This window comes from Colobus angolensis, unplaced genomic scaffold, assembly GCF_000951035.1.
Source record: "Colobus angolensis palliatus isolate OR3802 unplaced genomic scaffold, Cang.pa_1.0 Scaffold123, whole genome shotgun sequence".
In the NCBI taxonomy this organism is placed as follows: Eukaryota; Metazoa; Chordata; class Mammalia; order Primates; family Cercopithecidae; genus Colobus; species Colobus angolensis.
In genome coordinates, this window is record NW_012113475.1 from 694745 (window position 1) to 711889 (window position 17145).

At 36.9% G+C, this 17145-nt stretch overlaps 1 protein-coding gene across 1 annotated transcript in view; it reads right to left on the bottom strand.

Annotated features, from left to right (window-relative positions):
- Positions 1 to 17145, bottom strand: part of FAM13A (family with sequence similarity 13, member A) — a 342193-nt gene that overhangs the window by 295704 nt on the left and 29344 nt on the right. Inside the window, exons 3-4 of the mRNA XM_011932518.1 lie at positions 12267 to 12456; positions 3330 to 3542 (exon numbers count right to left, since the gene is read on the bottom strand). Coding sequence (XP_011787908.1) covers positions 3330 to 3542; positions 12267 to 12456 — 403 coding nt within the window. The remainder of the gene's footprint in view (positions 1 to 3329; positions 3543 to 12266; positions 12457 to 17145) is intronic.

Sequence of the window (17145 nt, forward strand, 5' to 3'; positions counted from 1 at the left end):
TGTATAAGTATACTCTATGATGTTCACAGAACAATGAAATCACCTAATAACGTATTTTTCAGAATGTATTTCTGTCATTGATGCTTAACTGTAAATTTTTTTTTACTAAATGACTCAAATCTAACCAGAGATTTTAAGGGAATGGAAGAATAATACTAATATAGCAAAAACTTAACCTCTCTTCCCATTCAAAATTTGTTACCTGTGTATAATCTCACATAACCTAAAGGTTGACTATACAATGAGTCTTGCTTTTAGAATGATACTGCTTGCTTTTATGATGCCTATCAACTTTTTGATGACTGAGGAACCATGTCATAAAGAATATGACAACTCACAAAGACCTAAATAACAAAAATAGTTCTATAAATAGTGATAAAAATAATAAAACAGTACATTCTCACATCAAATGAAAATGATTCTGGAAATGTGATAAAAGCCTTTGAAACATACAGGACTTTTGAGTAATAAGAATACTTAATAATACAGAATACTACAATACTAAAGATATTTGACTACCAAATATTTTGCATTACACACAAAATATTTGTCAACTCCTATAGACATTATTTTAAAATAATTTCCAAACTTTATCTCAAAACTTCCCATCCCTATAGATAAAATATTCCTTGTAAAAAGGATTTAATGTCTCCAAATAGGAGGAATGGTCACCTTTACGAAGGAATGGTTATCTTCATACATATCGGGAAAAAGTTCATACAGTTTCCAATTAACAAGCCTCAAACATACGTCACTCACTGACATACAAAGCTAAAAAGCATTGTTGTCCAGAACAAACTGTTCTTCTAATTTGCTTTCATATTTTATCATTATTTTCAATAAAATACAATATTTAGTAATCCAATAATGTTACACCTTTTCAAAAAATAAAATATTGTTTTTTTCAAAAATGAAGTAGTTAAGACTACAGAAAATAATAGGTTTGAAAATAGGTAAAACTTCTGGGATTCTTCCTGTTGCATCATTATGAAGGACTGAATTGTGTTCCCTCCAAAATTCATATGTTGAAGCTCTAACCTCCATACCTCAGAATGTGATTGCATTGGGGCCTTTAAAGTGGTAGTTAAGGTTAAATTAAATTATAATAGGGGTCCCTAATCCAATAGTAGTGTCCTTATAAGAGGAAGAGACATCAGGAGAGTGCACACAGACGAAAGGCCACGTGCGGACACAGTGAGAAGGCAGCCATCTGCACACAGAAGAGAGAGGCCTCAGGAGAAACCAACACTGCTGGCACCTTGATCTTGGATTTGCAGCCTCCAGGACTGTGAGAAATAAATTTCTCTCGTTTAGGCTTGTAACACCCAGTCTGTGGTATTTTGTTAGGGCAGATGTAGCAAATTAATACAATTTGGGGTTGAGGCCTCAAAGATAAAAATAAAGGTTGTGATGGGCCCTCCCATTCTAAGCCAAAATGCTAGATGGGCTATATAGAACTTGTGAAGGTGAGACCAAACCCAGGTCTGGAGGCCTTGGGCCATCAATCGGCCACAAAGATATTTAAGCAGGAAATTCATGTGAAAATCTGAAGTTAAAAATTAGATAGGATTTCTTTAAAGGGAGAGAGTTGTTAGAGAAATATAATGCTTCCCCTAACTTTCCCAAGCCAAGTGAGGGGCATCAGAGAATCACTTGGGTAGTTTGAAGAGTCTAAAACTCCTTAAAGAGTCTAACGCAGACAGTCTGGCTATGGGTGCCCTGGGCGGCAGCACAAGAAGGCAGGGCTCTGCCTTGTGACTGACCTCCATTTCAAGAACATGGCAAAGATGTTTCCTGAGGACCGCCTGGCTACTCTGAAGAAAGAAATAAGACATGAGTAATCTTCCAAAAGGATTGCCTGGAGGTCACTATGGGAGGCCAGGGGCTGCAGAGAAGTGAGAAGAGGCCAGGGCAGGAGGCATTGCTGATATGAAGGCCTGGGGGAGAACTACAGACAAGTCTCCCTCCCTAGGGGATGGCAAGTGGAGGTAGTTAGTGTCCTCTTCTGATACAACCACACTACTTTTAGCTAATATTTCAAAACGGTCTTTCACGAGGTAAAATATTTCTGGTACTTTCTTACTTGTCCTATCTGGCCTTCTCACTTATCTTGTTCTTTAGCATATTACATGTGAGTAGGTACATCACTGCTGCAAAGGAATGTGGCTTTAGGTAACATCCTTAATCTGGCAACTAATACTTCTGGAAATATATTTTCTCCTTTCTTCTCTAATTTGGGAAAAATAATAAAAGAAATGGCTTTCAAGGGTACACCATTTTTCTTACAGCACTTAGGAAGGAGAATTCAATAATGACTATGCCTATAATTATTACACTTAAAAAGTGAGTTCCTGGCCAGGCGCAGTGGTTCACACCTGTAATCCCAGCACTTGGGAAAGCCGAGATGGGTGGATCACCTGAGGTCAGGAGTTTGAGACCAGCCTGGCCAACATGGTGAAACCCCAACTCTACTAAATATACGAAAATTAGCCGGGCATGGTGGTGGGCGCCTGTAATCCCAGCTATTCGGGAGGCTGAGGTAGGAGAACTGCTTGAACCCGGGAGGCAAAAGTTGCAGTAAGCCAAGATCGTGCCACTGCACTCCAGCTTGGGTGACAAGAATGAAACTATGTCTCAAAAAAACCAAAAAAAAAAGTGAATTCTTTCATATGAAACCACTTATTACTACAATCAAAAATCAATTTTTACTTCATAAAATGAACACAATTATTTTAGGACTCAATCTTGCTTATGAGAAAAAGCAAGTACACCAGTGAGCTTTCAGTTTCAAAGGTCACTAACCAAACACAATTTAATGAATATTTCCTTTATTGTTCTCTAATGTTTTCTAAATTATTCTTGATCTCACTCCTTTTATGGCAGTCATTAGTCAGAAAAAACATGTCTTTGGCTCAAAAGCGTCAGGGCTTTTCAATATTATGTTACTGAAGTAGTCACATGTTAATGGTATCAGAAATTTCATTTAATAATAGTATTTCATAATCAGTCTAGTATTATTTTACATAGGAGATGACAGCCTGGAGTAAAATAGCAAGGTGGTGGTTACAGAAAGACCACAAATATTTAAAAGCTTTTTAAATTTTAAATATTTAGTACGTTAACTAAAAATAAAACTGGTGGTTTTTTCCTGCTTTTTTTTTTTTATGTAGAGATGGGGGTCTTGCTTGGTTAACCACGGTGGTCTTCAACTCCTGGCTTCAAGCAATCTTTCTACCTCAGCCTCCCAAAGTGTTGGGATTACAGGTGTGAGCCACCATGCCTGGCCTAATAAAGTGCTTTTCACTCCTAGAAGGATTTACTGTACTAACCCTGAAAGAGCTGAATGAATCGAGGCTGCAATGCTGAGGTGATCAGACTGTCGGGCAGCTCCCTCAGAAAGAGCTTCAACAGACTGGCTGCTGAGCAGACATCACCGTCCTCCTTCCCGAGCTCCACGGGCACTCCACTCTCGAACTTCAGTCGAAGTTGTTCCACCACCTTCACGTTACCATTTACCCGAAAAAGACCTTCTTGGGCGAGTCCTGGAAGAGCAAAGTAGACACAGAAAATAAATAGGTTTCTCACAGACATGAAATGTAAAGAATGATAACAACACAAAACACAAAGAAAGAAATTTCAGCATATGATTCTCTCAACACTGTAATTATCAATCATTGCATGATTTTCACATTTTGTAAAACTTTCCTTAGAATAATAAATGTTCATATCCACTGCATATCAACTAAACAGATCATATAGGATTGGTATAAAACCACGCCTCTGAAAATAAGGCTATGCCATATATAAACATAGAGCAAAACAGAGTACACAAAGAAATTTTTCATTTATGTAATCTTCTAGAGCACCTAACAGAAACTTACTCAGGGCTCTAACAGCAGCTTAACACTTCATGAACAACTACTTTTAAATGACATGTATTTAAGAAACTTTTAAACTCTATGTGATTACCTGTGTAATAGTTTAAGAAATAAGTGATGGTTTTTCAGTAATCACTAAATTCAAAATGTAAGACTCTAGGAAACTATAAGGTGGTGTAAGACAAGATCCTTGCCTAGTCAGTTGACGGGGGATATCAGTGTCAGCTGAGGTTATCAGAGAAGGCCTCCTGGAGGAGGTAAACTTAACCTTTGGCTAAAGCAACACAGAGGGGCTGGAGCTGTTGAGCTGTGAAACCAATGAAGCTTGAGCTTCAGGGCCCCTCATTTTCTTGGGCCCTTTACAAGCTCTGTCCCTAATCCTGTATTCTTAGTATCACGTTCTTTTTCTTAAAGAAGTCTCAAAAAGTTTAGGCATCTGGACCCACAAAACCTTGATCTACCCCCGACAAAGATAAACAAAAATACAAATTGAGAAGTAGAGACAGGATAGCATAAAGAAAGGTAGGCAGAGGACAATGTGGGGTGCCTAGGTCAAAGAATGATGGGATAACAAAATGGAGAAACAGGAAAGGGTCTGTGACAAGTTAAACAGTGAAGGCTTTATCACTGGAGTATTAAGTGAGGAAAAAGACAAAATATAATAAGGGTTTTAGGAAGATTTAGCTAGCTAAGAAGTAGGGTAAGGAGAGGGCTTGCCTTATGGAAATTATCTTCTATTTTAAGGTAGTAAACTGATATTATGGTGGAAAAGAAGTGAAAAAGAATAAAGATGATTTGGTAACTTGGTTCAAAAGGGAGAGGGAAAGGGTTGAAAGGTAACCTTAAGGTTTTGAAAAGTAGGAATATAGGAAAAAGAAACACTGTAAAAGATAAGGTTGGAGGTAGGGATAGGAGAGTAGCTGGTTTAGGGCAGAAGATAATGATTTCCAGCTCAGTGTGCTGCACACCATGTAAGCGAGTGTGTCAGGCAGTAGAAGACTTTGAAAGTGTAAGAAACAATCTTTCTAAGAAAGAGCAGGCCAGGATTTAACTTGACATTCTTGAGAGTCTAATGGTGAATGTCAGCAAAAACATAATGACATTGAAGCCTATCAGGATTTTTTAGAGGGGAGGTGATAATTTATATCAGCCTTTGCTTCTTACCCTTACCTGGTAATTGGATTGCTCTTTTGAAAGCAAAGGAGGAAGCTAATTTCATTTTATTTTATAATCTGATAAAATGCTTTATAAGCTCTTTAATTCAACAAACATGTAATAAGTGCCTGACATTATGTTAGGTCATAAAAAAATCAATCGTGAGAAAAAAATTCAACACTATCATTACTCTCATGGACTTTGAAGTCTGGTAAGATGTTTGTGTTCTTCCACGTATACACATTATTTGGCTGTAAAGAAAATCAATATCAAAAGTTGATATGAATTTTAGCTCCAATTCTGAAAACAACTGTGACACTAGGGATGATATTAAAAGTATTTAACAATGACTATGACCAGGGCACCACCTAAATGGACGAGATATCAGTTGGTCTGGGTGGCAGACAGCTTCTAAAATAGTTCCCATGATCCCCATTTCTCGTACCACACCCATTATAATCCCCTCTACTTGAGCATGGGCCAGACCTAGTGACTTGCTTCTAACAACAGAATACAGCAAATGTGATGTCATGTCATATTTTGGGATTAAGTTATAAAAGACTGACAATCCATCATGCTTCTCTCTCTTTCTCTCTCTCTCCCCCTCTCTCTCCGTCTCTCTGATGTACTTTATTAGCTACTGGCCACGGGCAAAGATCTAAAGGTGGTATCTGGCCAAAGACCAGTGAATAACTGAAAACCCTCAGGTCAATAGCTCACAAGTAACAGAATCCTGCCAACAACCACATGAATGAGCTTGGGAGGGAATTTTTCCCCTGTTGAGTCCTGATATGACTGAAGCCTTGGCTGACACCATGATCACAGCCTTGTAACTCTAAGACAGAGGACACAACTAAGATGTGTCTGGATTCCTGACCCACAGAAACTGTGAGATAATGATAAATACTATTGTTTTAATCTACTATGTTTTGGGGTAATCTGTTATGCAGCAAAAGGATAACGAATACGATACGCCTTTCCCTTAAGTTCTGTGGAATATCAGGTTCTATTGGGAGACACCAGCTTAATTGTTTAAAGCTTTCAAGGTCTGTCTCCTCTACTATACAAAAGTTTATCTTTAGCTTCAGAAACTTATCCAACAATCAAGCAGCTAGCATCCAACAGAAAGGCATTCCATCCCTGGTCAAAGCTGAAATCCTGAAAATTTAGAGATTTGTTTCCTGTTCCTATATTTACCCAGCTGCTTAACCTAACCTTGCCTTCTGTTTTTGGCCTACCAAATGCCCCTTAGATCTGATTTCACGTGATGTTGTTTTTTTTTTCTTTTTAGCTTTGACCTTAGTCTTTCTTTTCCAACAAGGTTTTTTTGAACCTTCCCCCAAATAAATATACTTCCAGCAATTTCAGAAAAAACTACCCAGCTCCAAGAACTGTCTGTGGTCCTCAAGCCTCCTGATCCCACTGGACCAAACTAGCAGATGTATAAGGTACAAGTAGAAGTGACTGAATTTAATGCTCCTTAGTAATATTTTCCTGTCTCTGTCCCATTTATCTGAACAACTCTTCCCTCAGGAATATCTCCCACCCACAACTCTTTTATCACTAATTATCGTAATTAGTGATGTTCAACTAGGGAAAGTTTATAATCCTGGACACGAATATATCACATTCTGAGAAGAAGAATCCATACAGTTTTTTAAGCCTCTTATGAGGCTAGAATACATCCAATACCCACATGAGGCTTACCAGACCAAATAACCTTTAAATTTTCCCATCCTAAAATTTTAGAAAGTTATAACTATAACAAAAATATTCAGAAAAAGGGGATATTTGGATGACTTCATGAAGCAGAGTTACTCTCATACATTTCAAAGCTTCTATTATATTTGATTTTAGGCTATGTGCTAATTACTACAAAACAGCAACTTAATAGTGGTTTAGAAATGAAAAAATTATATAAGTTAATATCTACATCACTGAAAGATACTTTTCTGTACAATTGAAATATTTCTTTCAAAATAGTATGCATATTAGAAACAGAATATGCCATTAGAAACAGAATATGCCAGAAGTCACAATTTGCCTAACAGCACACTTTGGCCAAGGAAGTAGTATGACAATAAGTAAGCACATTCTGACACCTGGTGGTGACTTGAAACTCTACACTGCGGGTTAAAACGGCATAACCTATAGTATCTTCATGCTAAACTAAGAGAAAGAAGCCGTTAACATTGTCAGTGAGAAAAAGAGTTTAAAGACTGTATGTTTTATAAGTTATAATGCATATATTTTTAAATGAAACTATCCAAAATCTGCTTAAAGGGCTTGACATAGGTCTTTCTGTCTTAAAATTCCATTACAATAACAGTTTACTCTCATGCCAATTGTTAAACTGTCTGCATTTACGTGAAACAATAAAAAAGCATAACCAAAATACCAACCTATGATTGAATTATATGACCGGTCACGTGACCCCTAGAGTCCCATTCCCATGCCTGACACAGTGCTTACTGTATATCACAGGTGTACAGTAAATATTTGTTGACCTGAAAAAAACTGCAAAGTAATTAAATAAAACAAATTGAAGTATTATGCCCTCAAACTTTATACTACCCTTCAAACTTACACAGTTTCTTTGGTTTATTAACATGATAGTTTCAAATACAAGAAGGGGCTTATGTTTGTCTACATAGTAATTAACTACATAGCCTTTCAAAATACAGGTGCTAGGCCTACCGGAGTTTGCCCAGTCAAGATTCTGATTCAGTAGATATGAGCTGTGGGCAATGCATGTGTACTATGAAAGATTCCACTAGTGATTCTATTTCACATCCCTCATTAAGAATGACTGATTTGCCGGGCGCGGTGGCTCAAGCCTGTAATCCCAGCACTTTGGGAGGCTGAGACGGGCGGATCACGAGGTCAGGAGATCGAGACCATCCTGGCTAACACAGTGAAACCCCATCTCTACTAAAAAATACAAAAAACTAGCCGGGCGAGGTGGCAGGCGCCTGTAGTCCCAGCTACTCGGGAGGCTGAGGCAGGAGAATGGCATGAACCCGGCAGGCGGAGCTTGCAGTGAGCTGAGATCCGGCCACAGTACTCCAGCCCAGGCGACAGAGCGAGACTCTGCCTCAAAAAAAAAAAAAAGAATGACTGATTTAACTTAATAAAATGTTTAGTTTGCATTACCCAAATACACCCTGTTAAAGTATAGCTAACAGTACACTAAGGAGGGGCAGAAGGAAATCAATTCCTAATTTAAATTTTGCAAAAATTTTTATATGTTGATGGTGTGAGTATAAACTGTTTCAACTCTGATAGAGTTCATTACAGATGCACATATCCTCTGACCACCCACAACTCCACTTCCAGGAAGGCAATCTATGCACACAATCGCATGTGCTTGAAATGCCATATATTAAAGGTTAACCATGGAATCATTGTTTGTAAACAATAGAAGACTGGAAACAATCCATGTGCCCATCAGCATGAGACTGCTTAAAGACATGATATATACATATGGTAAAACAGTAGGCAGAGGAAAAGAAAATAATTAAAAATGAGTAAAGCTCTTTATGCAATATGGAATAATCTCCAAAATACATTGATATTTAAAAGATTCAGAACAGTATGCAATATTTGTGATAAAAGGGAAAAAAGAACACATAGACATATACTTATATATACACGAAACATCTTAAGAAGATACCAGAAACAGGTAGAGTAATACCGTTCTAGAGAGAGAAAACAAAGGTCAGGAGACAGTTTGCAGGGAGAGACTTTTCACTATATACCTTCCTATATTTTGAACCACATAACTTTATTAACTATTCAAAAAATATTAAAATTTTTAAAAATTAAAAATGTAAAATATTTTTACACAATAAAAGTATGCTCAAGAGACTATTACCAATTAATGTTGAGAGAAAGAACACTGATTATGCCAAAACCAAAATATTACTTTATGTACCCATAGTTGGACATCTAAATGAATATACATCCTTACTTAACAGATTAAATGAATGATCTAGAAATCCATTTGTATCTAACTCAGTGGGATACACAGTCTTACTCAAAACCAAGTATGTAAATAAATCCTATTAAAGCTGGTTGTAACTCCCGGCTTCAAGATTTTGTAGGCCAAACTTCTATCTTCCTGTCATGCTATGTGTAACACTGTTTGTGTTTAACTGTTTGAAGTATTTGAGTAACTCCAGAGCTGTTTTCTAAGAATCTGGCCTTTCTGCAATTTATCTTCCTTTAATAAGGAGAAAAACTCTACAGAGTAAGAACAGAAACCTGGCTCTTAAGTTTTCAGGAAAAAAAAAAAAATTTGTCATAAAATTTTGCCTGAAAGTGGGTAATTTATAAAAGAAAGACTCACAGTTCAGCATGGTGGGGAGGCCTCAGGAAACTTACGAGGCAGAAGGCAAAGGGGAAGCGAGGCACCTTCTTCACAAGGCGGCAGGAAGGAGAAGAAGTGCTGAGCGAAGGGGGAAGAACCCCTTATGAAAACATCAGATCTCTTGAGAATTCACTATCAGAGAACAGCCTGGGGAACCCACCCCCATGATTCAATTACCTCCACCCGATCTCTCCCTTGACATGTGGGGACTAGGGGATTATGATTCAAGATAAGATTTGGGTGAGAACACAAAGCCTAACCATATCAGTCATCTACATGCCTAGTAACCACAGCAGATAGATGCTTTTTTCAATTAACATCTAACCATCAGCAGAATGAATAATCTGCCATAGAGTCCCTGTCAGAAGTTGATACATATTCCTATAGAGGAACATGTGATGAGCGCTTCTCACTCCTTTCCAATAAATGATTCTTATCAGAAAGGGAGAAGAGACTTGTAATCCTGGAAAGACATGGCCTGAAACAAATTACTCAAAATACAGTAGACACACCTTACCCAAAGGGGATATGTTCCAAGACTGCCAATAGATGCCTAAAAACTTGGATAGCACCAAACCCTACATATACTGGGTTTTTCCCCCATACATACATATCTATGATAAAGTTTAATTTAAAAAGTAGGCATAGTAAGAGATTAACAATAACAATAAAAAAACAGAATAGAGCCAGTTGCAATGGCTCACATCTATAATCCAAGCTACTTAAGAGGCTGAGGCAGAAGGATTGTTTGAGGCCAGGAGTTCAAATCAGCCTGGGCAACATGGCGAGACCTGCCTCTAAAGACATTTTTTTTAATTAGCAGGTTACAGTGGCACATGCCTGTACAATAGCTACTCAGGAGGCTGTGGTGGGAAGATTATTTGAACCGTGGAATATGAGGTTGCAGTGAGTTATGATCACACCATGGCATTCCAGCCTGGGCAACAGAGCAAGACCCTGTCCCTTTAAAAAAAAAAAAAAAAAGCAATACAACAGAATAATTGGGAGAGATTTGTTCTTACCATAGATCTTAGCAACCTCAGCATACATTTTTTTTCTCCCTTTATTAAGTTGAGAATGCACCTTTTCAATTAAAAGCCACTTCATGGCTTCCCTTCGGCGTATTGAATTGCCAGCATTATTATTCTTGCACTTTGGGGCCATTATTAAGTAAAATAAGAGCCACCTGAACACAAGCACTGTGATACCACAATGATCAATCTGCAAACTGAGGCCACTACTAAGTGACTAACAGGCAGGTGGCATACACACATGGATACACTGGACAAGTGGACGATTAAGGTCCCAAGCAGCAGGATGGCTAGAGATCTCATCATGCTACTCAGAAGGCTGTACCATTTAAAACTGATGAATTGTTGGCCGGGTGCAGTGGCTCATGCCTGGAATCCCAGCACTTTGGGAGGCGGAGGCAGGCAGATCACCTGAGGTCAGGAGTTCAAGACCAGCCTGGCCAACATGGTGAAATCCCATCTCTACTAATAATACAAAAAAAAAAAATAGCTGGGTGTACATCTTTAATCCCAGCTACTCAGGAGGATGAGGCAGGAGAATTGCTTGAATCCGGGAGGCAGAGGTTGCAGTGAGCCGAGATCATGCCACTGCACTCCAGCCTGGGCTACAAAAGCGAACCTCCGTCACAAAAACAAAAAACAAACAACAAAAAAACCCAAAAAAACTGATGAATTGTTTATTTCTGGAATTTTCCAGTTAGCAACTTTGGACTATGATTGGTCACAGGTAAGAGTGAAACCCTGGAAAACCAAACCATGCATAACATGGGGGACTACTGTACAGAATATGTTTGAAGCCTCAAGTTCTACATTTAAAAATCCCTACATGGCTGAGTGTGGTGGCTCATGCCTATAATCTCAACACTTTGGGAAGCTGAGGTGGGAGAATCATTTGAGTCCAGGAGTTCAGAACCAGCTGGGGCAACATTGGGAAAACCTGTCTCTACAAAAAATAAAAATAAAAATAAAAATAAAATAAAAATAAATCAGCCAGGTGTGGTGGAATACACCTGTAGTCCCAGCTACAGAAGAGGCTAAGAAAGGAAGATCACTTGAGCCCTAAAGTATGAGATTACAGTGAGCTATGATCACATCACTGCATTCTGGCCTGGGTAACAAAGCAAGAACCTCTCTCTTAAAAAAAAAAAAAAAAAAGATGCAGGGAATATGGAAACACTCTCTCAAATTATCCAGGCTTATGATTTATTTTAAACAAAATTATCAAAAAGCTGTGGGCTACACAGCTCTCAGTAACTAAGATATAATTTATCTTTTTATTGTATAATGTACTATATTATTTTCCAAATGTTTTACATGCTTAATTTTATCTCTGTAAAGATAAGAGAAACCACCCCCCTGCCACCCTGCATAATCAGTTACATCATAGTTTTTTGGTATCTCTTCTAAGTGCATGAGGATAGTCTAGGCATTGAATAAGTAAGTTCATGATTGACCTCAGGTGAAAGAGATACCCAAAAACATGTTTGGTTACATTAAAAATTACTGACTATCAGTTGGAATTTAATTAATCTAGAAAACTGACTATTACTATTACAACAGAGTATTTTAGCATTTAAAACTAGGAAACATTCCAAACTAGAAATCTCTATAATTAAAGTGATTGCTCTATGGTTAATCAAATTAGTACTGTCAAGACAATGTTAAGCAGTAATGCCCTTTTTTAAATAAAAAGTATATTACACAGTAATTTAATATTCTAATGAAGGTGCTTTAGAGGATAGTCTAATCATACATTATGAAATAATTCACACAAATAATTTGTTTATGCAAGGGACTGTGAAAATGAAAAGACTAAAGCATGACTTAACTCACCATGCTGCGTCAAGTATTCTACTATATTCCACACTATTGCTGGAATACCATTCTTGGTGAGCCCCTGCCGTTGAAGTTCTTGGAGACTGACTCCAAATAACTTCTGATAGGTAAAATCCTTCTGTTCATTTAATGGCACCGCCACTATCTTTTTCATGTCTTCTTTCAGCCGAACCGCTGCTTTACTTTGCTTAAAAGAACGTAAGAAAAAAGAGCAGTCAGTCATATTCACAACAGGAGGTTGCATGGTTACAACAGAAACACGTGAATTAAAATGTGTTAGAAGATGAATAGTTGTGGTCTTATTTTTACTTCAACTCATACCAAAATCTCTAACATCTCTCACATGTTGCTCAGATATAATGGCTAAAAGGAATGAAAAGTAATGAGAAACCTAAAGCCACAACTGAAGTGTGTAGCTAAGAGAGGGAGCAATACACTGCCGTATCTAAGATATATTACTACAGTAACCAAGGGGTGTGACTCAGAAGTACCTGGTTAACAGGAAAATAAAACATTTATAAGAACAGTGAAACACCAGGCAGATCCTGAGATGTTTCTAAAGACAAAAATTTGTCTCGGTGTCATTTTAAGGTAGCTTTAATTTAAAGTGTCAGAAGAAAAAATTACAACAACCATTCTACACGTACAATGATCATTATAGTTCTCTGATTTGATTACATCTGTAAATATCTCAGTAATCTTTAGGAACATAATATCAACTCAGTTCTTACTGAGGTTCAAAATGCCCTCAAATCTTTGAAACAACAACATTTAGGTAGTCGCAATTTTAAATTCTTCAACAAGATTGTATTATATATATTGTAAATAAAAATGCAACTTAGATTCAATTACCTCAAATTAATAACACAATGAAAAATTCATAAGAGTTTGTTTCTTCCTTGTAATAAAAATCTGCATCCAAATAAAGAGGAATTTTTTAAGCATGTGTCTTATATAAATTTTATTATATATGTTAATAAATCCAAACACTGAAAAGAGAGATGGAAAAATGCAAACAGTCTTATCTGAGGGACAGAGGCAGTAAAATTGGAGGAAACTTCCACTTTTTGAGAATGAATGTAGCAGCTAACCAATGTGGAAATACTATTAAATGACTTAAATCACCATCATTTAGTCACTAAAAAATCGTAAGAGTAGAAACATTACGTTCAATCTAGAGTTGAGGAAACAAAAACCAGAGTTAAGTAATTTGGTAAAAGTCAGAGAACTAGTAAGAGACAGTTTTATCTTGCTCTAGGTCCATGTTCCTCTCCTTAACTTATAATAGGTTTATTTAATGTTATAGTGTAGTTTATGTACAATTATAGTAACAAGCTTATAAATGCTATATGTGACATAAGACAATTACAAGTTAATTCTACAATCTTTGAATAGGATACTTGCAATCTCAATTTGATTTTAAATTGCATAATCTACAGAATGAGGTAAGCTTTTACTAGCATATCTGCATCTTTTATAGGTCATATTTGAAAGCCATATTTCTCTAGTGAAAATTCAGCCAATGTAAAGATACAATACAGATTTAGTATCTATTAACATTATAAATAAGTCATGGGATAGCCACTATGGAGTAGTAGTAGTATGGACGAAACCCATGATCTCTGTTACCAAGGAAATTATGATTTTGTTAATTAAGTCCAACTTGTAACAGTTAATAATTTCTTTTTCTTATAGGTTTATAAATGTATCAATCTCCTTCAGCTGAATCCATGGGAAATTTCAACCAGGTATATCTGGTGAGCAAGCAGCTAAAAAATAACCACTAATAACAAAACTTAAAAAAAAAACTCGTGTAGCATTAAAAACAGCTGACAGTGAAGTTAAATTATATAAATTTTATCTTATTTTATCTGCTTATACAGAGAATACAGCATAGTGGTTTAGAGCATAGACTATGGAACAAGACTGGATCAAATCCCATTCTGACTCTTATTAGCTATAACCTTGCACAAGTCATATAACCTCTGTGTGCCTCAATTTCCTCATCTATAAAATGGGAATACTAAGAGTTTGCATGTCATAGAAATGTACAAGGTAGAAATGAGTTCATTTACGTAAAGGAGTAAGAACGGTGCCTGGCACACTCACTGAGTACTGATTGTCATAATCCTTTTCCTTCTCCTCTTTCTTCTAGGAATTATTATTCTGATTTCTTCTTAAAGTAATGGAAAGCTAATTAATCATTCCTGTAGTAAATATTTCTATAAAGGTTACTTTTTTAAAAGGGAAACATAGTTGAGACACGTTTGATTGCTGAATTCTGATAACCTAATTACTATTCTCCATACATCTCTAATTTTCTAAAATCTCTAAGTATGACCTTTGAACGATGAGGAAAAAATAACTTAATATGTACTTATCACAATTCCTTGATTTATTCCTAGAAATTCACAAGGTTTCCTTAGAAATTCTGTCTATATGAGTTTAAAACCTTGAATTAGGGCTGGGTGCGGTGGCTGACGGCTATAATCCCAGCACTTTGGGAGGCTGAAGCGGGCAGATCATGAGGTCAGGAGATTGAGACTATCCTGGCCAACACGGTGAAACCCCGTCTCTACAAAAAATAAAAATAAAATAAAATTTAAAAAAAGTTAGCTGGACATGGTGGCAGGCGCCTGTAGTCCCAGCTACTCAGGAGGCTGTGGCAGGAGAATGGCATGAAGCCAGGAGGCGGAGCTTGCAGTGAACCGAGATTGCAACACTGCACTCCAGCGTGGGTGACAGAGCAAGACTCCATCTAAAAAAAAAAAAAAAAAAGTTACTAATTAAGGTATTGAGTCTACCTTAACTGTTTAAACTTTTGTTTACATATAAATTCCCATGCATCACTTGAGTGTGAAGACTGGACTATCTGGAGCATATTCATGGGTGTGTGTGTGTGTGTGTGTGCGTGCGTGTGTGTATAAAAACAATATAGGTTTCCACATAACAAAGACAATCAAAGAACCTTAAAGTTTTACTGTTAGAACAATCCTTACGGGCCTTCTAATTCTTATACTATCGCCTTAGTAATAAGAAAATCAGGACCTAAAAAGTTGTGATGTTAGTCAAAAAGGGCTGTGCCTAGAGCCCAGATCTCCTGAGTTTTATACCAGTATACTTTTTATAATTAAGTACTGGTGACCTTGTTGATGGCTTTATTTTTGTTGGAAAATAGTTAGGATAGTTAACAAAATACACTGATTGTAGTAAATATTTATTGGCTTGGGGCACTTAAGTTTCCACTTGTCCTTTTTCCAAATAACAAATCCAAAGTGTGTTTTGGGGAATGACTGCAAGTTCACTGTGAACAGCTTTGATAACAATACTACTCAAAATGATTGCCTTGCCTCTAGGAAAGACGGGGCTCAGTCTCTCCACCAGGTGAATCAGATCCCTTCTCCTGCAAACCACTGAAGCTTGAGTGGCTTATCATAAAGACAGAAAATGGGTACTACTGTAGCGCTCTAACAAGATGGGTGATAGCATTTGCCATCTGCATCACTGCAGCTGATATGGTCCTTCATCTACTCTTTCTGATACTGGTCATTCTTCCACTGTTCATTCCATTTGGTAAGCTGCTCCAGTAACTTTCCAGTAAAGTTTCTTTATGTTGAAATTAGTCAGAACTCATTTCTGTTCTGTAACAACACACACACACAGACATTCTCTCTCTCTTGATCTAATTGATTTAAATACCCAGAAAAAAATAAAATAATCAGAGAAAATAGAAAATTAAAGTTTTAAAAGATAAGAAAAAATCAAAATGATAATGACAGTGAACTTTTATGGAGTCTTTACTGTCTATGCCAGTTAAGGTTGTCAATACTTCAAATGGCTTCACTCATTAAATCCTATAAAAAAGAAACTCTAGGAAGGAAGATACTTTTGTGATTACCACTTCACAAAAGGCACAGAGAAGCCAGTAAAGTGCTCCACTTCACATAAGCAAGTGGTGCAGCCAGGAGTCACACGCAGGCAAGCAAGCTGAGTTCAGGGCCCACAGTATTAACACTGTCTCCAAATAGATAGCTGTGAGAATAAAAAACACATGCTGTGAAGATAAATGCACTTGCTAGAAATGAGAACCAAATTCCATATTCTTGTAGCAGAGAAAAATAATTATTTACATGTTTCATGGTCTCTTTAATACAAAGTAAGGTATGTTCAGAAGCAACATCAATAATTATGATATTAGGACCTGAATAAAGAAGGCTTTCATCAATAGAGTAAACAGGACAAATTTCAGAAGCCTTGAGTTTTTAGAATAGCTAACACATAGTAGGGACTGATTGTATCACAGACACTGTTGTACATGGTTTAAAATTCATGTCTCTCAAAAATAAACAATGGGGAAAGGGCCCCCATTCAATATACAGTGCTGGGAAAACTGGCTAACCATATGCAGAATAATGAAACTGGACCCCTACCTTTCACCATATACAAAAATTAACACAAAATAAATTAAAGACTTAAGTGTAAGACTTCAAACTATAAAAATTCTGGAAGAAATCCTAGGAAATATCCTTACGAACATCAGTCTAGGCAAATAATTTATGACCCAGTCTTCAAAAGCAAATGCAACAAAACCAAAATATAACAATTGGGACCTAATTAAATGAAAGAGCTTCTGCACAGCAAAAGAAACTATCAACAGAGTAAACAGCCTAGAGAATGGAGGAAATATTTGCAAACTATGCATCCAAGAAAGGACTAATATCCAGAATCAATAAGGAATTTACACCAATCAACAAGAATAAAACAGATAACCCCATTAAAAATGAGCAGAGATCCTAAGTCAAAAGGACAAAGCTGGAGGCGTCACGCTACCTGACTTCAAACTATACTACAAGGCTACAGTAACCAAAACAGCATG